This window comes from Pagrus pagrus (genome assembly GCF_965226575.1).
Source record: "Pagrus pagrus genome assembly, chromosome: 21".
Lineage (NCBI taxonomy): Eukaryota > Metazoa > Chordata > Actinopteri > Spariformes > Sparidae > Pagrus > Pagrus pagrus.
This window is the reverse complement of record NC_140208.1, coordinates 7497229-7521743: the sequence shown is the minus strand read 5'-3', so window position 1 is coordinate 7521743 and position 24515 is coordinate 7497229. Positions and strand designations below refer to the sequence as shown.

General features: G+C 44.2%; 2 protein-coding genes across 3 annotated transcripts in view; one reads left to right on the top strand and one right to left on the bottom strand.

Annotated features, from left to right (window-relative positions):
* Positions 1-1205: 1205 nt before the first annotated feature.
* Positions 1206-24515, bottom strand: part of LOC311250299 (neurotrypsin-like) — a 28931-nt gene continuing 5621 nt past the window's right edge. Inside the window, exons 2-14 of the mRNA XM_084341926.1 lie at positions 23657-23699; positions 14892-15134; positions 14581-14719; positions 14314-14492; positions 13739-13886; positions 9414-9592; positions 8941-9082; positions 8321-8541; positions 6545-6686; positions 6173-6457; positions 4930-5052; positions 4573-4841; positions 1206-4197 (exon numbers count right to left, since the gene is read on the bottom strand). Of these exons, the coding sequence (XP_084198052.1) occupies positions 3638-4197; positions 4573-4841; positions 4930-5052; positions 6173-6457; positions 6545-6686; positions 8321-8541; positions 8941-9082; positions 9414-9592; positions 13739-13886; positions 14314-14492; positions 14581-14719; positions 14892-15134; positions 23657-23699 (2673 nt within the window). The 3' untranslated portion in view covers positions 1206-3637. The remainder of the gene's footprint in view (positions 4198-4572; positions 4842-4929; positions 5053-6172; positions 6458-6544; positions 6687-8320; positions 8542-8940; positions 9083-9413; positions 9593-13738; positions 13887-14313; positions 14493-14580; positions 14720-14891; positions 15135-23656; positions 23700-24515) is intronic.
* Positions 17209-22645, top strand: LOC311249957 (E3 ubiquitin-protein ligase TRIM39-like). Of its 2 annotated transcripts, none has more exons than XM_084341410.1 (2): positions 17209-17245; positions 18403-22645. In XM_084341410.1, exon 2 carries the CDS (start codon positions 18412-18414, stop codon positions 20098-20100), a length of 1689 nt encoding a protein of 562 aa, XP_084197536.1. In that variant the 5' UTR covers positions 17209-17245; positions 18403-18411; the 3' UTR covers positions 20101-22645. The 2 variants fall into 2 exon arrangements, with proteins under 2 accessions (XP_084197536.1, XP_084197537.1); XM_084341411.1 differs by lacking the exon at positions 17209-17245 and adding an exon at positions 17927-17993.

Here is a 24515-nt window from a genome sequence, read left to right as displayed (position 1 = left end):
CAGTAGATAAATGTTTGTTTTGTCGTTCAGAGTATGAACATGTTTACGAAAATCAATGAAGTTGATGAGCTACAACATTAAATCTATCGTCTTTGTACTGTTTTCAATTGAATATACGTCAAAAAGGGTTCGCAAAAGATCGTCTTTTCTGTCTTTTTGTGAGTTTTACACAACTTTTTTAGAATGAGAGTTGTAATAGTAGATAATACTGACAAGGACCCTTCTGCATGATGAGTACTTTTACTTTTGAATCTCAAAGTAAATTTAACTTATACCTGAGTGAGGGACTTGTAACAGTTGTAATAGTATTTCTGTACTATGATATTCATATTTCTCCTTCAGTAAAGGGCTGTAGTACCTTTTCCAGGCCCAAGAGGACTTGATGGGGAGTCTGAGTGTGAGTCAAATCCAGAACCATTGAACAGTGAAGAAATAAATGCAGTTTCATAATTTAATACATAGATGAAGTAGAGGGGAAGAGTGAACACAAAAAGAGGCTTTTCAAGAAGAGTGGGCCCATTATTCATCCGTGTCCCAAAAGCTCACTGATTTATGCTCATTATAAATCACTTTTCCTGCGGTTTTCAATAAAAACCAGCCAATCCGCTGCAGCGAGGGTATCCTCTGATCCCTCTTGTTTCAGAGGGAACCCGTCCAAACAAAAGAAAAGATTAACGCGGCTCATGAGTGAGAGAGCAGCAGCTAAGCAGATTTACTTTTCATTTACTTGGACGCAATAAATCTTTTGTAAGCGATCTTTATTATTATTTTCTTACTTGTGTGAGGGCTTTAATAATTTATTTGATGAAATACATACATAGATCATGTTGTGTGACAAAGGCTAAAGACATGGAGTCAACTCTGAGGGATCATTTTCATAGCACAGTTAACTGATATATCCTCCATAATGCTCATATAACATTTTAGTTTTCCAGTTTTCCGAAAAGATATTTGTGTCTTTTTCGCCCGAGTCCCAAAGCTACGACATCACAAAAATGTGATTGGTCAGTTGCAATTATGGTCCTGGATGATGATTCAGCGTCGACACCAACGACATCGCCGACACAGTGGTTCTGGTTCTTAGATTCAGGTGATTATACGCTAACGAAAACATAATTATGAATATTGTATTCAGTTAAATCCTGCACACTGGAGCTCATCGTCGAATAAGAGAGAGAAGAGAGGCGACACACACACACTGCAGACTTGTTCTCACCAGGTATATGTTTTAATACTCAACCATGATTCAGCACATTACACTGAGGAACAGCTGAGGGCTTCGACACAGGTAAAGTAGGCCTTTGTACACTTTACCCTGCCTCCCCCAGCGTCCGGCCACAGACATACAGTATCTACATTAACCTACAGGAATCTGCATGGTAGAACATCAATTCTCAGGTAGGAAGGAGCAGTGGTAGGATCGAGTTTTATGTACAGGATTATAACAACAGGCATGGGGGACAGGTCCATGTTGGAGAGAAGAAAAACAGCAGTCGCAGGTTACAAGATGCTTTCACGACACAATGGTTCACGGCACATCAAAAGCACAAGTCAAGTCCGTAACACTTAGAAGAGCAACAGTATAAAAAAAGAACCATCAGGGCCGTGTTGTCCAACGACCGCCGGCCCTGTGAAAATAGAGCGACGTCGCCATCTTGTGGTTAGATCACGCATCTGCTCGGAGTACAACAGAACAGACAACATTTAACTTCGAGAGTTCGGGGCTATCTAATTCAGTCAAGAATGATGCAGCACACTTACTATCTAAACTCAGGAGGAGCAGCTATCTATCCATCTACCTACCTATCTATCTATCTATCTATCTATCTATCTAGAGCCACCTGCAGGAATCAGTACAAAAAGATATTTCACGACCGATGGCTTTGAAAGGAGAAGTGTCCTGTACAGTTTAAAGGAACATACCGGTGTTTTTGCATGTTTTTAAGCTCCTTAAATACAAGAAATTATCTACACTTGATATAACTGCTGACTAAACCGAAGTTCTAGTGTTTTTTTTTGTCCTGCTTTCCAGGTGGTTTCTGTTTCCGCTTTATAATAGAAAATCAATGCGCAGCCTCTTAAAACCATTACTGTTGTCGGGTAATGCAGTTTAATTGATCTGGAAAGAGTTGAACCTCTCAACAATCATGTGGCTTTGGCAAAATAAATGCAGATTTTACATTTATTATGATGCGTGCTAGTTTCAAGAGTCCGCTAATTGATTTTTCATGTTTGCAAAAAAAGCTTCCTGGAAGGCAGTCGCAACAATTACGACGCGGCGCTGAAGTTCAAGAAGGCCAAAGAAGAAGATCACGTTGAACTCTCTGCATCCTGCGGGTGTAAGTGTAGGCTTTCATATTATTATTTATTGATAAATGATCACTTTACAGCTCAGTTGTAAGCCACTAACAACGTCTGGGTTGCCAGGTTGTGAGAAATCTCTCAAGTCGTTAATAAAGGTCGATGAGTGTCTCACTTTCTAATAAAAAGCCTTCCATTATAAATGTTAGTAAGTCACTAATAATGTTTATATTTCAGGTCGAGCTCTGTTTCTAATAAGCCAACAGCAAAGGTTAATTTAACGCTTATAGCTGATCTATTTATTAACATCATATATTACATGTATACGACTGATTAAGTGGCCAGATGTGTATCAATGTGTTGTAGGGTTGTAGGTAACTCTGCGATTGAGGAGAGCTTCCCTGACGGTCTTGCAACATTATTGGTTTCTATTTGGAGCAACCTTTTGGATTTAATTATTTTGTTGTCCTGATTTATTTCTGTGTTTATTTATGGTTTATATTTTGACCTTCAAAAGACACTGCATCCCCCCATTTTGTACTTTGCACCCCTTTGGATGTCACCATGAGCTTTAGGATTTACAATAGTCAGCAGTGGTCAGACATGAAAAATCGCCGGTATGCTCCTCAGTCAAATAGCTTAGTCTTGGGTCCAGTAAAGGTATAAGTTAACAGCCCTGTTTGAAAAAAGCAACATCGCCCGCATCTGAATTTTTTAATCAAAACTCGGGACGAGCGTCGCCTGATGAAGGAGTTTAACTATATTAATGATCATAGAGGGACGATGATGATACACAATCAGCCGTTATTCTAGATGTTCTGGTGGTTAGTCGCACAGAAGACGCACGTTTAATAGGTGAATTTTAGCATAGATTCTTGTGTGACCATCTCAGAAGTATCCCCCGAATGTTTTTATACTAACACTATTGTCCTTTAAATACATGCCATGCTGAATATTTTTGATTTTCAGTATTGGTGAGAGGCCCTGATCAGCATGCCAGGCTCGACCTAAATGTTGCCGACCCATCAGTCATCGTTCTGCCTCTCAGCGGGCTGTAACTCGCATTTAAAGCACCAAAAATCACCCACACACTCACTCTGTCATCCTGGCAGCTCGGGGAGGTCTGCCCACACTGCTGTACTCATCCGACGGATAAAACACTCGGGATTCACAACACTGAGATTTGAAATGAGCACAGAGACGGCCGTTTGTACTGACTTAAGTTAGGAGCATCTCTCTTTTCTTTTACTGGTAAAGTTTACTTCTGACTTTCCTTTAACTCTCCCTCCTCAGGCGGTCACATGGCACAGATGGTAAGCCAATGGCACGGCCTCAATCAGACCAGAATTTGTGTGTTTGTGTCGGCTTCGCGGTGGGCGTGTGTGCTTTTGGTGTGTGTGTGAGCGTGCTGACTGGCGTGCGAGTGATGAGTGTGTGTGATGTCGTTGATTTCGTTTGTTTCTTGCTGATCGTGTGCGTGTTGGAGCTTGCCGTGCACGTGGAGGTTTTCATCCTCGTGTTCCTCGTGTGTGTGCGTTGTGTCTTTGTGTGTCAGATCCTCTTGCGTGTTTGCGCGTGTGCGCGCCTCCTCGGCACGTGCGTCGATGACCTCATCGATCCAGCTCCTGAAGCGGCTGACTCGCGTGTAGAGCGAGGGCGAGGAAGGGTCGCCGCAGCCGAATCCCCCGGCAACGACCCCGGTGAGGACCCAACGACCCGTCTCTTCCTGACACACCAGGCCGCCTCCGGAGTTGCCCTGACAACTGTCGTCATGGAGGAGGCTGGTGTCCGGAGGACTGCCGGCACACAGGGTGCCGTGGCTGGAGAAGCTGTCGCCATAGCGCTTCTTACATTGCCATGACGACATCAGAGGGACCCAGGATGCAAGAACTGAGTCTAGGAGAGAGGATGGAGGAGATGATTAAAGGAGCGGCACGTCACAAACACAGATTGCGTAATAAATAGTGAGCACACACACAAGCAAAGGCTATGACAAAGTTACATTTTAATCTGATGATGGAGAAAAAGAAAAAAGTGAGGCTCTTTGGTGCAACAGGAAAAGTCAGACGATCATCAAACTCATTCATGAAACCACATTTTACTGCAGTCGATGAAAAACGTGCCTGTACACGTGATTTATTAAATAGGATCATGATGAAAATGTTGCTGCGTTCGCCGCTGTTGCATCGAAAACATATTTTTAGCCACATCCTGAATATTGTTTGATATTAAGAGACACATGCAGCACACGCTCGAGAGAACAACACCCACCTGCTCCTGTCCAGCCAGCGGTAACCATGACAACGCAAGAAGATGGAGCGCTTCCACCTGACGCTCTGTCTGCAGGAGGAAGGCATGCTGCGTTGGTGTTGGGGTCGAAGGTCAGACAGTGGCCCTTGCTGTTGGGCAGCTTCAACAAAGCCAGATCGTGACCTCCGCTCTGACCCTTGAACTTCCTGTGAACCACCACCTGCTCCGGGGTGACGGTCTGCTCCGAAGCCCCGACGCGCACCACGTACCTGGACGGGTCGCTGCCAAACCTGGAGGAGAGAGGAGAGAGGAGAGAGGGTGATAGAGGAGAGAAGCAGGCGGATTTATACTCACGAATGTAAGAAGTAAGTGACTTACCTGCTGACGCAGTACGCCGATGTCAGAGCCCAGCAGGGGCTGATCAGAGTGCCGCTGCAGAGAGGACCGCCATCTTTTTCTTGAGACTGAAGCCACACCGACACCTGCCACGGCCACGTGGTCCTGACGGAGAACGGGAAACAAATCTCAGTTATAACTCCTTCTCTCTTCTCTTTATGAGTGCCTGAAGGGGTTTTTTTGTCATCTCGTCAGCCGCATGCTGCTCACTGCAGGCTGACAGTACACGTCTTCTTTTGTTTATTTTGAAAGAAACTGCCACAGGAAATACTCTCAGTTCTGTGCACACGAGAAAAAAGGACGTGCACGGTCATATTGTATCAGTGTATAAGTCTTTGATAAGCCCCGATATCAGGACGTTTTTTAACAGATTTTAAAATGATAAAATCGATTCATGGGGTCATTCATATTATTTTCAGTGCACTGAAGTCATTTTAGACAAAACATTTTATTGTTAAACCATAAAATATCTGCAAAATATTATGTGTCTATCCAATATATGAATGTCGGATTATTTCACTCGCTATTATCAGTGTCAGCATCGGCCCTAAAAATCTAGTATGGGTCAGAATCTGTTCAAGAACATGGCGAACAACTCATGACACAAGTTGTGTGTCATGAGCTTTCAGAGGGAAAAAAGAAACTTCCGCCCGGCCTCGCAGCCTCCACTTCCCTCCATGAGAACGAGAACGGGGCTGAGGCGACGCTCTCTCCTGCAGACGTTCACACATTATTCCACTGATCGACAGCTGATGGCAGTAACACAGCAGTAAATGAAGGCCAGTGATGCGATCTGAATAATCCAGTCTTTCAAAGCAGCTCAGCAAATGTTTTTGAAGCGTTCCAAGTCTCGCATTGGGGCCTGAACTAGTTTTCTAGAGGACCATTTTTCAAAATCTGGTTTTACTCTTCCGTCTTTGGTGTAAATTGTAAATCCTGAATTGAACAATTGAATAAAGTTGTGTTTTATCTGTGGAGTATGAGCTGTTTTTGCTCGCTGTGCATATAATCAAGCTCCTAAGAGAGTCCCAGCAACTATTACTTGCCCCCTAACAGCTTCATCAAGTCAAGAAGGACTTTTTTCATTTATTCCTTGTGCAACAAATAAACCATATATTCATTTTATTGTGGACAATATCACTGATGGGGCCTCAATGTGAGTTTGTAAGTCACCGGGATAAAACCACAGACATACCGAACTACTATGTTAAGTCCTGAATCCTACCTGAGCATGTTTTCCTCGCCCTGGTTCCTCCTCTTGCCCTCCTCCTCCACCAGCTTCCTCAGCCCACAGCTCAGCTCTTGAGGTTTTTTCGCCTGCACCGCTGCCTCCTGGCGAGGCGCCACGTCACACTTCACCCCTGCGTCCTGCCTGCGTCTGCAGCCCTGGATGCTCTGGCCCAGAGAGGGACACTCCCCCAGGAACTCCTCCTTCCCCGTGCACCTCACCTGGTCCAGGTGGATGGGCCCTTTGCCCTGACCGAACCCTCGGGCTGCCACCGCTCCACCGCTGGCGACAGAGACACGTGAATTATCGGTGCTTGATTGATATCACCTATTAACTAACGCTTATTACGAGGACCTCAATATAAGTTACCTGTGTCCGAGCTGTCTGCACACCACCACCGCGTTCAGGTCGTTCCAGCCCGAGTCGCAAATACTTCCCCAGTCGCCATGGAGATACACCTCGACTCGACCCTCCTTTCTGCTGCTGCCACCCACCAGACGCACCAGGGGACCTGACAGCAAAAACACACACACACACAAAACCCTCATTCATATTCATGCGGGCGCATCTACGTACTCCAGTCGAGGAGTTATATGTCCGCTGACAGTGTTAAATGTCATCTGCAGCCCGGTGCCTCTGCGTTCAGCCTCCATTCTCATTCTAATGGGCTGCGTGTCTACAGGAGGCGCCGGAGCTCTGCGGTGATGAGACGGTAAACATCGCTTTATTCTCTCTGCTGTCAACATGTGGCATTTAAACTCACCTCAGACATACACCTGTGTTCACACCGAGGTAACGACACAGAGCAACAAAGGGAGACAGACAGATACAGATAGATAGATAGATAGATAGATAGATAGATAGATAGAGTTTACAAAAGAAAAGAAAACAGCTGGCAGTCTGGCAGTAGACCAGCTCTCTGCAGGGACAGCTTGCCCTTTCGTACTAAATTAATTGCAGCTGCACAGTCACCAAACTTCTGCAGTGCAGTGAGGTGATACGCGCTTGTTTTTTTTCTTCTTCTTCTTCCGTCCTTCCTTTGTTCCGACTGCAGTCGCTTTCCAATTAACGGAGAACTCACAAACTGTCCGCCGCGCTCTCGTGCAACTTATCATCAAAGCCGGCGCCGCAGCGGCTCTGCTAATTGTGGAGGCACGTGCGTTTGTAATGCGCAACACGTACGGGAGGACGTTTCAAAGAGATTTTCAGGGAAAACCGAAAGACGTGATAAAATTAAAGATAGGAAAAGAAAACTAGAAGGTAGGAGAAAATGATAAGGATGCACAATATGGATGGATCCTTTCAGCCAGTAAGATAACCTGACGACCTGTTTCGAGGTCGAAACACACTCCCTGTTTTAAACAGATTTTTATATTAAAGCCTTTCTGATGGCTGATCTGCAAATTCTCCAGTCGTGTGTTTTACCTTTTATTTGCTCTCATCTATAACTATGGTGGCACATGTTGTATACTGTGAAGCTTATATTAACATGTATTTTATGTGGAGCACTTTGTGACCTTGTTTAGATAAGTGCTATACAAATAAAGTTATTATTATTATTTCTATGATAAAGAAGATGATTTGACATTTTTGTATTTTCAAAAGAAGTTCACACCCTGTCGTTTATGCGAACCTGACGGTAAGAAAGGCTCAGATGTTGTGAGCAAAGATGGATGATTTCATATTTCACAGCTCTACTCATGGAGTTAACGCTCATAGACTTCTCCTCTCTCTTGTTCTGTGTATTGCAAATTAAATTCGTGTTGTCTTCTTCTGACGGATCAAAAACCATCTTCAAGTGCATGACGCCACCTACTGTCTCTGACTCTGGTAAGTCAATGAAAGCATATTATCAGGTTCATTTATTGGCTATTATTTCACCGATTCAGATAAATAGCCAATAATGTAAATTTCCCAATATCCATCTGTATTTATCAGTCTGATATCCATCATGCATCCCTAGAAAATGGGTTTTAAGCCTGTTTTTGTAATATGTTGGATGCATAATAACTGAAGCAGGAGCTAAAACAGAGCGTTCAGACAGAGGGTGAGGTGCTGCAGCAGTGGGCAGTATGAAAAACAGCCTAAATAAAAGTATGAACCTAAAAATGAGCATAATATGGGGCCTTCAGTTTCATCCCTCACCTGTGGAAGGTGCGATAGCCGGCACCTCGTTGGTCTCCTGGCTGGATCGACCCCGGCAGCGAACGCCGACGTCCTCGCTGTGGGCGCAGTCGGTCCGGCCCCAGATGCCGTGTCGACAGTCCAACAGGGACGTCTCAGATCCCTCGCAGTGGACGTCGTCCATGAGGATCAGGCCGACGCCTTCGCCGAACGCCCCGTCGGCTACGACCTCAGCGTGACCCCTGAAGGTGGAGAAAAGGTTAAAGGTGCAATAGTTTTATGTCTGTTTAGTTTTTCATGTGTTTATTTATTTATTTATTTCACTGCACATCAGAAAAAAATAGATAAAAGATCAGTAAAAAGAATACAAAAGGGTTGAGAGGTTAAAAAAATCAATAACTTCAGACAGAAATGTGCAGGAGGAGCCAAAAGAAAACCTTTCTGAGCTTGTCAATGGGCCCTGCTAATGTGAAACATTCAACACAAACACAAAGAAATCAATTAATATAAACAAACATGACACAGCGGAGGGGAATATATAATTACTAAGGTGTAGAAAAATACATAAATAAAATAAAATAACAGAGCAGGAAAAGGTTTTCGGCCAGCGTTCGTCTCTTTTGGCACTTTTTTTCCCGTACCTGTAGCCCAGCTGTCTGCAGACCACCTCTGCATGCTGCTGGGACCAGTGGTCGTCACACACCGTCCCCCAGTCGCCGTTGTGGAAAACCTCCACCCGCCCCTCCCAGGGACTGTCTCCTCCCACCAGGCGCACCACTCCATCTGAAACAGTGTCACATTGTGGTCGTTATAAAAGCCTGTTAATGTGGTTAAAGCTGCTCCAATGAAAATCACTCGGCCGTTTTCCATCAACATTAACGTATAATTTTCAGGTTAATTATTAATCGTGAGTAGTTTAATGAATAGTAGCTGCTATCTCACGCCAGCAGATCAGTAACTTCTCAGATCCCATAAATCCTGTTTCTGCCTGTCGCCAGGAGGCTGCGGCTTCATGCAGCAATGATTAATTGATGTCCGGGGGCTATAAATAGCAGCCTGAAGCCCGTCAGTGTGTACAGTAGCGTGTGTGTATGTGTGTGTGCTGTATATGTACCTGTATAAGGGCTGCAGGAGACCCCGGCGTCCTCCATGTGGTCACAGTTGTGCTGCTCCCAGTCGCCGTGGGGACACTGATCCATGAAGAGCTCGTTCCCGGTGCACTTCACGGCGTCGAGCAGGATCGGGCCTGAACCCTGACCGAAGTGAGCCCACGACCAGGCCTTCGCCACCCCCCTGCAACACACACACACACACACACACACAGTCTGTATGAGCTAAACAGTGTGTGTATTTCGGGGATATGCTGCGGATAGCTTTGACGAATTAGTGACTCGATTTGAGGATTTTACAGGAATTATCAAGAGTTAATCTTGATAGCAACCTTCTCACACACTGACTGAGCAGCCCTTTTCACTAACTAACTAACTTTGCATTAAAACTCAAAGTAATAATGTTGATGAGAAGTTCTGCAGGTATTTGGTCACAAAACAAATACAATTTCTGACCTGATGAGGTCGCTAGAGGAAAAGTATCAGATATCTGCACAACATTTAATGGCAGTCGATCTGATAGTGGTGGAGATATTTCTCTAATGATGACAACAATCAACCTCATGGTGGTGCTGGTGTGAAGTCATCCAATCACCATTTCTAGGATGCATCATCTGGTAATCACTTGTGTTTGACACAACAATGTATTCGATAGATCGAAAAATTTAAGGGTAGGAGCTTCCTGGTGAAACGCCCAGATGAAGGCTTGATGCCGAAACACGTCGGAGTTTGTTTTTAAGGTCTAACATGACCGTGTAATGTTAATAAAAGGCATTTAATGGTTTAAAAGAGAGTGTATTGGAGTTTTATTGTGATTTTTATGAATACATTTAATCGATTTTGAGATATTTCAGTCTGGACGAAGTGTCAAACTACCAGACCTCAATCCTCAAAAGATACAGACACAAACTCGGAACAAAAACACCAAAAAAGAAAACCAAAAATAAAGCCTCAACAGTCGGAGCTATATTATCTGTAGAGGACAGAGCTCCTTCTCATGAGTCTCTGTGAAATATGACTAATCACCTGATCAGGATCACCTGAGAGAGGAACATCGCATAAAGAAAACACTCTGAACGTAAAACAAATATCAAAATAAATCAAATCATCCAAATTAATAATAAATAGCTCCTGAAAGGATGTTATTGCATTCATGTAGTGATTATTTATTGATGCTGAAATGCTGCAAAAAGCACCGACTTCAGTGTGTTTGTGTGAGTGAAGGTATTTCTGCTCCGGTGTACCCTGTCTGCAGTCATGTTGTAGTGACCTCCGTGTCATTATTATTGTAAATACCGAGCTTTAAAAATGAAAAAATGGGGAAAATATCATAGTACAGGAAGTAGAAACAACATAGAAAGTTGCAGAATTTGTATGAAGACGCTAAAATCACGTGCATAGTCTTTATTATTAATATTTTTCTATTTCGTCTTGTTTTTTTATCTTGTTTAATTTCCATCTCTCACTAAATCTCTGTTTTCGCTCTGCTCATGACTGTTGGGCTGCAGTAACAAGTGAATTTCCCCGGTGAGGGATCGATAAAGTCTAATCTCAGTTATCTCCTGCTCTGTGCTACATGTACAAACATCGATATTTTCTATTTTAAAAATAAAAACGCTTCTCTTAAAAACCACATTAACTCGTGTAGTAGCAAGTAGAACAACATCGTGTTTGAGTGTCATTCAGCAAAAACTCCATAAAAGCACAATAAAATGACGAGCGTCTAAATGTCTGACACGTATTGAAAGACGAAAGTATCCAGGTGGGAAAAATCATCCTCACTCCATTTTGTCTTTAAGTGTCAGACACATCAGTGCCTGCGTGCAGCTGCGTGTCAACCTGTGCGTCAGTGTCACAACATCTATTATTTAGATCCACGAACGCAGATGGTGAGATGTCCCACCGCGTTCGAGGAGATGAAATGCAACCTCGTGTTGAACATGGAAGGAAGCTCTTTGTCTCCACAGATACAACTTCATCACCGCCTGACGCTCGACGTTACGCACCTCGTCTGCCGGGGATACAAGGAGGGAACACCTGCTCGGATTCAAACGCAATCTACATGAAACGAGGTGCTTCTTGAGGATCCCTGGTCCAAATGACATCCATGTGCTCCGTCTACAGTCTTGAAACTTAACTGTTACCAGCCCAGACGCCAGAGTAACATATTGGCATTTTATATTTCTGTGACACCCTAACCGGCGTTCATGAAGCTGTCTTCCCATTGGATCCGCAGATCTGTTTACCAGGTAACTTTACTTTACACTATAAGACTCACAAAAACACTGCTGGCCATCTCTAAGAGAAAATCAGATGTCCCCTCCCAACTGTAATGTAGCTCTCTGAAGGTAAGTGCTTGAGAAAGTAACTCAACATCGCACCAGATTGATCGTATCCCCGTTTTGTGCATCTACATTATTTTGTTGTTATTGTGGATCGTGTCTATTTGATGTTAATTTGCTTATTGTTTATTGTCTTGTTGATTTTGTACTGCCATCTGCTGGTTAAATGCCGTCTGTTCACTTGTTTGGTTTTAACATATATAAGCCTGAAACCACTGGATGTTTTTGACGAGACATCGGGACGTTTCCAGACGGTTTTGCCGACAAAAACAGCTTTTTTTAAGCCAAAACAGGATCTTCTCCGGACCCTAACCAACCATAAACACAGCGCTGACACAAGATACAATTGTAAATAGAGGAAATGTAAAATATGTAAAGTTTGCTTAAGTTATTCTTTAAGGAGAATGACAGCTCCTGAAAATACCGCAACTGCAAGCTGTCTGTTTCTATTGCTCGAAATGACCCAACACTGCACCGTCCTTTCGTTCTCTAGCAGTCGCAGGATAGTGGGATGGTAAATAGATGTGGCCTCTGCCTCTTTTGAGTGTTAACAAGGAGGATTCTTCCTCCCCGAGGGCCATCCAAAGCCATCAAGGCAGGAGTGAAAGTGGACAATAAAACCCTCCGACAGAAACCCTTTACCAGCTGATTTAGTGAACTTCATTACTTAAATGCAGAAACGCAGGAAACGGAGGAGACGTCCCACAAATTTAAGTTCCACTTGAACACTTCTCCAGACATAAAAATACTTACTTTTTAAAGGTGGATTTGAATAAAAATCAGATCATCTTATAGAAAATGCAGGCTTCAGCGAGCAACCGCCTCCAGCACGGGCTCATTTTGGGGATATTATACATGCACGGAGACAACGCTGCATGATATAACACACCGGCTGAGCGAGTATCTGGATCCTTTAGCTTTACATGTTTATTTACACGCCATGTTAACCCCTTCTCCTCTCTCCTGAGCCACTCCTGATGATTGATGCGTCTTGTAGCCAATTAGATTTCAAATCCAGTAATATATAGTTTATATCAGGTTTTGAAGCCCTAAACTTGGAAGTTTTTCCACCTAAGCAGCTGTTTCTGACCATTTCATATGCATAAAGTTAGTTTAAATAAGGAAATAAAGAACTATAATGAGTTTGTGCCCCTGTCACTATCAGGCAGGAGTATTTTGAGGTCACAAAATGGCATTTTTTGCCAGGCGCCTGAATATTTCCACAGAAAAACATGTGTTAAGCGTCCTTTTTCAGGGATATTGTTATTACATTTGAACTTGTACCATGTAAGCCAGAATCACTAAAGAAATTAAGCTTATAACCTTTCAAAAGAGCCCAAAACACTGGCCATAGGCTACTCCAAATAATTCAACAACAGCTTTGAATTTAGGATAATTTAACATAATTCTCAGGAACTGGAGAAGGTTAAAGGATAAAGCTGGTGAGACCAAAAGACGAAAGACAAAAAGCAACTGTGAATTCCTCCGACTAACGAGTCTGACTTGTGTGGTCAAAGCCTGATATTCCTCTGAGCTCCACTGTCGTCCTGAAACTATTAAAAACACATAAATGAGTCACAGTGTTGCACCGGGTGACGTGTGTCTTCATCATAATGAACACAGGCACTGTAGTTTATTTTGACTTCGTCCCACATGTCCCATCCCCCTCACTAAAGCGTCAAATGTGTATTATTCCACATCTGAGTCCAACATGAGTAATACTTGCTTAAAGCGTCGGTACGCATTAAAATGACTGAATTAAGCTACATATTTGTGATTCATGTCGTCCGTGGGGAAGAGGTAGGATAAATCAGGAAGTAAATTGTTAATAGGATTTAATGACATTAAGAAAAACATACAATGGCGCCGTCCTCATCCTTTAATGCAGCTTAAAGTGCGATTTAATCCGTCAAGTGTAATTAAGGCGCTGAGTGTCACCACACATGTTAACCTGGTGTGAAGGTGTGAGAAATCCCTGCCGCACTCACCCGAAGCCCAGCTGTCTGCACACCACCTCGGCGTCTCTGTCGTCCCACTGGTCGTCGCAGACGGAGCCCCACCTTCCCGCGTGAAACACCTCCACACGACCTTCAAAGTCTTCCTCGCCTCCGACCAATCGCAGCGGAGGGCCGCTGCCTGAGAGAGGATGTGGAAATGTACGTATGAACAGCTCATCACGTAGCACGTGGGGGCCCCTCGTTTTTTCACAATACTGGTGACACACTAATTATCAAAGGAATTCAACTTGTGTTTTTTCTGATTTATGACATTATAACTGCCTTAAACTGCACAGAAGACGTGTTTGAGTTCTCCCTCCTTCCAGCCATGATTGTTTTGTCATACTGCAGTGAAAAACAAGCCCAGAGTGAGTAAAAATGTGACAGGAGCACAAAAGAAAGCCCTGAAACTGCTCGAGGCTCAAACCAGGAATTCATAAAACATTACCACGCAGCTCACTATGAAGGAAAAACCAATAATCTGTCAGTAAATCGAACATAACTCAGCCTCAGAGTGTCTCAGGTGTGTGGAGGAAACACTCAGGTCTGACTGAAGTCGCACTGACCTTCCGGCGGCGCGCACACCACTGCCGCCTCGTTTCCATGGCTACAGTCGCCGGTGACGAACGTCCTGCTCCGGCACTTACTCACACTGTTCTCGTCGCCACGGCAACCCAGTCGCTCGTAGTGGAAGAGGCCTGAGCCGGAGCCGAACTGAGAGTGCTGCAGGGCCGTGCCGATTTCACTGAAGAAAAAAAAAACAAAACACAGCAGTGAGAACAAGCTGTGAGACATCAACGCTGAAGGAGAGCGTGTGTTTTGTTTGCTCTCACCCGAGGCCCAGCTGTCTGCAGATCACACTGGCGTCTCTGTCTGACCAGTGGGAGTCGCACACCGCCCCCCACTGACCGTTCAGGTAGACCTCAACGCGCCCACTGCCGGAGGACGAGCTGCCAACCAGACGGGCCGCACCTACAAACGCCCACAGAAGAAGAGACGAGATCAATATTCACCTCTTGATGTTTATCCGTGTTTTATTCTGATCATAAATGACTTTGTGGTTTAAGGAAGTGCAATAAAACAAAGTTTATTATCATTGTAAAAGCTCCTGGGTCAGTCGCAGCCTGCCGATCCACAGTCGTACCCTGGTGGCAGTCGCAGTAGGCCCATCCGATGGCTCCAGAGTTTTGTCTGAAGAAACACCAGGGGTTGGACTCCCGGTCCGGGTTCCTGCAGTAGCTGTGGTCGCCCAGCCCTCGGCCCGGGTACTGCATAACGTAGTCTGGGAACTCGGTCCACTTCAGACAGGGGGCGCCAGAGTCCGTCTGAGACACGGTGCCGTTGTAGTACCCCAACTCTGTGAATCCTTCAGAGCAGGACAGAGGCACTGCACAGAGGGGAGAGGGAGGGAGGGAGGAAGATGAGAGGATAAGATGTTGTGGATGAAAGCAGGAGGATTTGGGTCAGAGAGGACAATGTGAAGAAAGAGGGAGTGAAAGTGAAAGAAGTTAAACGAGGGGAATCGCCCCTATTCATGTCACATTATCCCCATGTCTGCGTTTCATCTGGACATAAAGGACTTACACTGCTGAGGCTCACACACTGTCCACCGCCACAGCAGGGTCCCCTCTAATGCACGTGCCCCCGCTGCTGATCCATGTTGGACTGGAGAAATCTCCATTAACCTTAAACCAACAACGCCGAACACGGTGGTGATCGGACACTTCCAGTAATCTCCTCTGAGGAGGAGGAGGGGTGTGAGACAGACTGAGAGAGGAACTGCTGACTTCAAAGCGGAGCAAAATTAGGCCACAAAATATAGAGCAGGTTATATTCTGTCGCCTATAATAAACTTGAAAAGGATTTATATTGCAGAACATAACAAGCAGAGTGGTGCGCATAAGTACCAGACGTACTAATGCACTCGGCGGGGCAAGGTAAAGGTGCAAAACGGTTCATCAAAGTGGCTTTTAGCACGAGGTCTCCGGCTTGTTTTGGCTTGATTGACAGCAGGAGGACGGCTGGTTAGACAAAGGACTTCAGTATCCTCGTTTAAAGGGCATTTCTATTATGAAAATCGGAGCTTTTAAAATGTATTTTTGAATTTTGTGGAGGTGTGTGCACGTCCCTCCGTCCAGACCCACTTCTGCACATCCGCCCGTCTCGGACGTCTGGTGATGGGCGTGAAAAGCTGAATATATCTGGACGTGTGTTGACAAAGACTGATGTGAAACGCCTGTTAAATAAACACAAATGATTAAACCATAAGGTCAGATGTCAGAGCGAGATGATATTGTGTATTTGTTTCAAAGTTATTCAGTTATTTGCTGCTACACGAGGGTCGCGAACAGACTTTCTGGGACAATTATGGGATTTTTTTCATGGAATCAGGTTTTTTTGGGATATTTTGCCCGATTGCAATAAAAAATCTAAGTTTATAAAACACTGATTCTTAAAAAAAACTTGGGACGTTGTGTAAATCACTTTCTTTTTTTGAACTGTCAGAAAGTAGAAACTTTCCTATCGATATAACACAAAATGGAGAGCAAGAGCATGTCGACAGTGTAAAAGATGATGAGACACACTACCGCAACAATATGGCTACTAGCTTCTAGCTCACAGTTAGCTTACGTGTGATGCACCGGTGTATTTCAACCGTGCACTCCCGAATGGTCCAGTTATTGCCAGAGTGATCCCTACTGAAGGGAGAGACTGTTTACGAATGCACTTTTAATATCAAACACTTCAGGCTTCTGCGGCGAGATCAGAAAAAACACCACCAATGTATTTATTTCTTATTTTCTCGCATCTTTCTATCCTTTCTTGTCGTCTCCTCTCCGTCGTCAACTGATCTGAGGGTATGAAAATCCCCCAAAAAACCCAGAATAAAAACAACAGTGAATGTTCATTTCTACATGTAATGGAGTGTCTCTCCCCTGTGGTGAAACACTGGAGCTTTAAGTGTTTTCGGGGCCAAGCGACTACTAAACTATGATTAATAGCGGCGGTGCTTCAGCGACCGGCAGCGGTCTTATCTCCTCGACACACACAGCTTGGCCGTCCTGGAACATTATCTACGCAGAGCAACCCTCGAGCCCACCTTGCACAGCAACACACACACACACACACTCGGAGATTTGCTGCATAGTGATCAAGACACACACACACACACACACACACACATATTGCATTGCTGGGTCCAATTTGGAGGAAGATAAGAGGAAGAGCAGACGAGGGGGGAAAGAGGAAATCAATCAGGCAAAAATGTACTGAACTAAAGCAGAAATCCATCCTGGAACAATAAATAATACAGAACACACTCAAAAACATCCAAACCTATAAAAAGCCTCTGACTTCAGAGAGAGAGAGAGAGAGAGAGAGAGGGAAAAAAGGGCGCGCTGTCCCTTTAAGAAACATGACACAGGAGGAAACTGAAAGTAAAGTTCCTTCCTGGGAAACAACCGAGCTCGCTGCCTTCACAGACCAACACCTACACATGTAAGTAGTCGTTACACAGCCGGACTTTCATTATAACCGCTCAAACGTGAAATATATGTTGTGTGAAGGTTGTAGTTTTATCATATTTTATGCCGTTTGACAGTTTTTTAGTAGAGAAATGCTGCTTTCTGAAACACCACAACAAATGCTTTGTCTGGCTTGAGCAATAATGTAATCACAAGGTCTGTTTATTATAGGTTTCACATGACATGATCCTCAACAGCAGAGAGAGTTTCTCATTAAAGTTTCAATGTAAAAATGTCCTTTTTTTCCCCCCTGAATGCACTTTAAGGACTTCTGGTTCATGTTGGCTGAAAGAGGAGAGATTCAAAGCTGATTCGTGACCTTGTAAACAGCAGCAGGCACAAAAAACATTTGAAAAAAATCCACTTATAAGCTTCACAGGAGCTTTCGCATTGCCTTCATTGAGATCAAGAACGATATTGTGTTGATTTTTCTTTCTTTGAATTCTTTGAATGAACTTTGGACTTCTGCTTTTAAGCTGACGTGGACCAGAAGTCAGTAAAGACTAATAAATGCAGTTTCTAACTCCTGAATCCGTCTCCTCTTGGTGCCGTTTCAGCCAAACGTAGGGAAAGAGGAGAAAAAGCAGGTAAAATAAGTATTTTTACATCAAAATCCTTTTTCTTTTTTCTTGTTCTGTTTCAGTATTGTTGATGCCTCGTCCTGATCTCAGGGGCTCACACATAAAACTGTTCACAGCCGTACTGAAGACGTCTACAAGCTGGTAAACATGAACATAAACATGCAAGAAACTGGCCTCGCAAGTTTGGTTATTTGATCCGTAATATATCGGAAAATAGGGAAATCCCAAGCTAACAGACTCATCCAGCAGTCCAAAAGATATTCATTTATTCACAAATGAATTAAACTATTACTATTAATAGCTGCAAATCCTCGGGCGTCCCAGCAGCTCAGTTGGTCGAGCGCGTCCTCGCTGCAGCGGCCCGAGGTTTGAATCGGACCTGCGTGTCATCACATCTCTCTCCCCCCCTTTTCCTGTCAACACTCAAGCTACCCTATCAAATAAAAGGGACAGCGGCTACTAAACAGATCTTGTGGTGAGGTTAAGGTTTTGCAACTTCTGGACTTTGAATCTCAGCTTTGTAAATATTAACTTAATTGAACTTTGTCAGTTTTCAGACATGGCCTCCAGCATCAGCCTCCTATCCGAGGATCAGTTTCTCTGTCCCATCTGCCTGGATGTGTTCACTCGGCCCGTTTCCACCCCGTGCGGACACAACTTCTGCATGTCCTGCATCACGACCTACTGGAACGACACGCCGGTCTGCCGGTGTCCCCTCTGTAAGGAAACGTTTGAAAGGAGGCCGGATCTCAAAGTCAACACTTTCATTTCTGAGCTCGCGTCGCAGTTCATGTCCCTTCAAGTGACAGACGCCAACATCTGGAGCTCAGACCAGCAGCAGGCCAGCTGTGGCGGCGTGGTGCTGTGTGATATTTGTACTGACACCCAGCAAGAGGCTGTCAAATCCTGTCTGGAGTGTCTGTCCTCCTACTGCGACGTTCATCTGGAGCCTCACCACAGAGCCGCCGGGCTCAAGAGACACACGCTGGTTGACCCCTTGGCGAGGCTGGAGGACCGGCTCTGCAAGGAGCACACCAGACTTCTGATGATGTTCTGCAGAAAGGACAAGGTTCTGGTGTGTGACGTCTGTGCCAGCTCGCGCCACCAGAGGCATGACGTGGTTCCTGTGCAGCGAGCATACGCAGAGATGAAGGTTCTGCTGGGGGAAGCGGAGACCAAAGTGCAGCGGATGATCCGGGAAAGGCTGCAGAAGGTTCGAGATGTGAAGGACTTGGTGAAGCAAAGCGAGACAGAAACCAAAGATGCGATCGCAAGCGGCGTGCATGAGTTGACGGTGCTGGTTTCTGAGATTCAGGAGAGCCGGGTGGAGCTCATAAAGGTGATGGAGGAGAAGCAAAGAGCAACTAAAGAACAAGCAGACGGATTTGTTAGCAGCATGGAGCAGGAGGTCGCCGAGCTGCGGACGTCGACGATGAAGATGGAGGAGCTCAAACAGACTGAAGACCAGTTCTGTTTCCTCCAGAGATTTATAAACTCGCCCCTCCTGCCGCACACAATGGACCTGTCCACATTCAGCTTCGACAGACTCGTGGAGATCAATCACGTTCGGAAGTCTTTGAACACATCGTTGTCTCAACTGCGAAAGCTGCTGAGTAAAATGAACACAGAAATCAAACTCTCCGACGGCACAGACACGTCAAACGATGCAGCGCTGGGATACCTGCAGCAGTACGAGGAGGACGTCCTGCTCGACCCCGACACCGCTCACCCTCTGCTCATCATATCCGACGACAGGAAGCAGGTGAGGTACAGCATGGGCTCGGGTCTGTGGGCCAACCAGATCCTGAACCCGAGCATGTTTACGGAACACCTGGCAGTTCTGGGACGGGGAGGTTTCTCGTCAGGCAGGTTTTACTTCGAGGTGCTCGTCGGGGGAAAGACCGAGTGGTGTCTGGGCGTGGCCACAGCGTCGATCCAGAGGAGGGGGTCTCTGTTTCGGAGTCCTGATTGTGGACTCTGGGCCATCTGGTTCCTGGTGGATAAGTTCGAAACGTTCAGTGCTCCAAACGTGCCGGTGCACTTGGGAAAAGTGGAGAGGGTCGGCGTGTATACGGATTGCAACAGACGGCAAATTTCTTTCTACGACGTACAGACCGCAACACATATTTACTCGTTTAACGAGTGTTTGTTCACTGAGACTCTGTATCCGTACTTTAATCCTTGTGATAATGAGTACGGGTCAAACTTGGAGCCGATGATAATTGTTCCTGTGGGTCGGACACCATGACGGAGGCTTCAGAGACTCAGTGATCCTCGGGTTACTTATTACAGTGCAACTGATTTAAAAAGAAACTCATATTCAGGGCAGATTTTTTTGTAAAACAACGTTTTATAATCACAAAGTTGATGAATCATCTTTTTTTTCTGTAATTTACTGATTATTACATGTAATATTTTATTTAATATCTTTATTTATAAGACAGTGTCAGTTTCCAGGGCAGTCGGCTGGATGACTGAGCATCAAAACATTTGAAGAAGTCACGTTGGGCTCTGCAAAATTTGTATGAAAATCTTTTAAAGTTTTTTGACATTTTATAGACTACACTAAGCGTAGACCGATTATCAGCCTCAGCCGATTATCGAGTCGATATTCAGCATCTGAGTCTCGGTATCGGTGATTTTTCTGTCAGCTTGTTGATAAAATAAACACATTTTTAAAAAAGTGCTACTTTGGCTCTGATGCAGCATCCTCTCACCCACAACACTACGTGATTGGTAACACATCACAATTAATAACCTATAAACTCTAAATAATCTGAATCTGCAGATTAACCAGCGACTAAATCTGTATCGGCCCTGAAGAAGTTGTAGTTGTAGCCTTGACACACGAGAACCGGAGGGTTCAGTGCTCTCTGGTCGACTTTTTCAGCCCATCACACTTCACACTTTCTGTGGCTTTGCTCAAATAACCCACAATGCAAAGCGTCACAAGGTTACCTATTGCTGCGTATGCATAATTTAAGCTCACTGCATCAGTTGTACTCACTCATAGATACCAGCCGCCTGAATACGCCTGTTTTCATCAGGATCTGTGCATCATGCATCCACGCTAACCAGCGCTGAATGACAACAAGGCTTCTGTACTGTATATTGATACAACGACAAACACTCAAACTAATTAAACTGCAAATGAAATATCAGCCTCACACTTCTTCTGCCCAGGTCAAAGTAAAAAGTAATGGATTACATGTTAGGGGTGGACTGATTATCGGTCTGGCTGATCATCAGGGACGATATTCAGCTTTTTTCTGATTATCAGCGTCAGTGTTTATGATCAGTGCTGAATTATCTGAATTTGCAAAGTAACAAGTAGATAAATTCATTAACCAAGTGGAGTGAAAGTGAAAATTGAAAATGGAAAGTACCTGAAAACCTTACAGAAGTTCAGTACTTTTTTGTAGTTGGTTACATTACATCAATGGCTTTTCTCAACTCAGAGAAAAAGGGTTTGTTTGTTTTTCTTCCTGTAAATGAATATCAGTTCCAGTTATCTGTCATCTTTCTCCTGGATTGCTAATCAGTATCAGCCCTGAAACAACCGTATCAGTCGACCCCTGTTACACATTACTTGTTACTTTAAAACAAATCATGCATTCCTTTCCCGTAGAGAGTAATTCCTTCTGCGTTACTCTACAAGAACATTAAACTTTACTTATGCCCAAATATCAAATATAAGTTTTCTTCTATGCTCTTTTTGTATTTTTTAATGATATTTCATATTTTACTGAGGCCTTTCCTGGAAATGTTGATGAGCCACACTGTTAACACCACATATGTTTTGATAAATAACTTAATTTTGTCACAAAAATGAAGCTGTTGCTGAAATGGAATAATATGACTATCGTATATAAAGAGAGAGAGCAGAGGTGACCGTGTTCAGAAAGTTTAGCCGTGAAGTCGTCTAGTGGCAGTAAATGTTCAGTGGAGGTTACATACTGACATGAATAAACTCTGCAGCTCTGCAATGTCAAAGAAAATGTATGTTTGAGTGACAACTATTGCTAATATCGATGCTATCGCTAACCCATGCTTGTGTTGTCGTCCCTGCAGTCTGGTTGCAATGCTAATAATTACAATAACTGACTGCATTTAATGCACCAAACACTCTAAAACACAAATACTCAAGCTGCTCGCTCAACAAATCATGACTTTATCGTCGGCTCGTCCGGTTTATTTAACGCTGGCAAAGCCACGTTCAGTGATATTTTCTACCTGTCCTGTGTGCAGATTATTTAAGACCTTGTGTAACGCGAGAAACAACATAATTGTTTGATTAGTAAAAGTGTAAAAATCATGAAATTAGAAAGAGCAGCTTGTTACATTACTGCGTTACAGAGAAGTGAAGGAGGCAGCGGACATCTTGACACGTCTCAGGTGTAAATAATAAAGACAATGACGGCTGAAGTCTGTTTAGCTGCGTCATTAATGTTGTCAGTAACACCTGAGCTTTTCCTACTGAGACGTGACAAAACGTCTCCTTTGAAAATAAACCAACGTGAAAAAAACAGGGAAAATTGCTCGTTCACAATTAAAGGTTGCACCCACTGTTTTTTCAGCACTAAGTCACATTAAGGCAAATTTCTATCAGCCTGTTTGATGATGACATTCCTGAAACACTACAATTATAAAAGCACCGACTCATGTTTTTTTAAATCATGTACTTTTTGTTGATTTTGTTTTCATGACAACACGACACACGTGTGTGTGGTCACTGTTTTTAAATGTGTGTTAATGACGCTAAACTGAATGAATAAATAAAAATATGTTTTAAAGCTTTATGTGCTCTGTAATGGTGATAAAAGTTTTATAGTCAGCCCTGATGAAATATTAATCAAGTAAAAAAAAAAGCCTTACGTAACTAAACCGGGCAATATTTCCCCTGTATCTCTGTCACCAGTGGAAGCAGGACATCTTAAAAACATCTCTTGGTGTCGGCTTTTTTAAATCCCACTTCCTCCTCCTTCATCTCGAGTCCTGAACGTCTCATTCAAGTTCTTCTATTCATCTCAACACACACACACACACACGCAACACTCGCCCTCCCATCGCCATGGGAACACTCAGTCTCCCTGCTCCCATAATCCATTTCCCAGCCACAATGAGTATTTGACACGGTTCACACGCGGAGGCTTGCTGTATGGGGGGTGGGCGTACGGCGTCTTCTGCACAAAACACACATATTATGATAAATATGGAGCACGGGGGGGAAGCTGGGTTCACCTTTTTTGTACAATTTCACCTGGTTTTGATTCAATTTGGTGCCCAGAAAGGGGAGCAGGAGGAAAACGCTGCAACAGACGAGCATCTTGTGCAACATTTTCTGAATCCCGGTCATAAAAATCAACTTGTAATCCAGGTGATGACGGTATTTCAAGAGCGCTGAGGCACCTTCTATGTGACCTAAGTGTGTTTGTGTTTGCGTGTGATTTTCACCGGTCTGTCAGCGTGTGCACGGCTGTAAAAGCAGCGACATTTCAACACTGGAAATGAGCCTGAGGAGGAGGAGTTCCTCGCCCCACCCCCCATCATGGCCTCGTCTCAGGGAAAATTAAATGCAGAGGGGTGCGGGCCGGAGGGGAGAGGAGAGGTAAGGCTGCGAGTGTGGGAGCGGGGCCTGATAAGAAGAGAAAGAGACGAAGGCGCCGACGGCGGGGATTCGTGAGCGTCTGAGCCCGAATGTGGGTTAAACTGGAGGGAAAAGACAGAAGCAGAAAGGGAAGAGATGGTGGAGGAGGAGGAGATTGATTTATGGTGTAGAGACGGGAGCATCACCTCCCACTTACCTGAGTTCTGCACCTCGTTTAAGTAACTGTCCTCAGCCACCACCTGCAGACAGGAGGAGAGAAATTCAGATTTAAAGGCAATAAAGGACGATTAAGAATAAAACAGACAGTCAAGGTTACAAAGTTGTTTTCTTTAGCAGAATATCCCATCAGATTTTGACGAGGAGACGTTTCATGATGCACAAATAAATGTATATGCTGAGTAAATGCTTGTGATCATGACCGCTCCCATCACAGCAACCAGCTCCCAACTGGATCACACATATAAACGGTACACGTGTTACTCCACCGACACTCATTCATAAATTCTTAAAACACATTTGTAAATCTAGTTTGTATTCGTGGATCACTGTCGCAGTTTTTAGGGCTCATTCCTCTGCATACTTTCTTGAAAGAATAGTTTTTCTCGGCGTCTCTCGGCTCCTGCACAAGAAGCAGCAGAGCACAACAGCCCTCGTAACACACAGCTTGCCAGTTTTAAACTTAGACTTTTTTAGATGGATTAAACAAAAGAGATGGAGCGTGTTAAATTAATGTGCTTTAGAGGCGCTAATAGACTGGTTTTATTGCATTTGTACAGAGCCAGGCCAGCTGTTCCCCCCCCCTCGTTTCCAGTCTTTATGCTGAGCAGAGCTGCAGCCGATGATTATTTTCATTGTTATTTTCCGATGAACGGTCGATAAAATGTCGGAAAATGGTGAAAAAGTGTTTCAAATGTCTTGTCCTCAACTCGAAAGGTATTCAGTTTACTGTCACAGAGGAGTAAAGAAACCAGAAGATATTCACATTTAAGAAGCTGGAATCCGAGAAATTTGGTTTATTTCAACTGATTAATCGGTTGTCAATATCGAAATGGGCC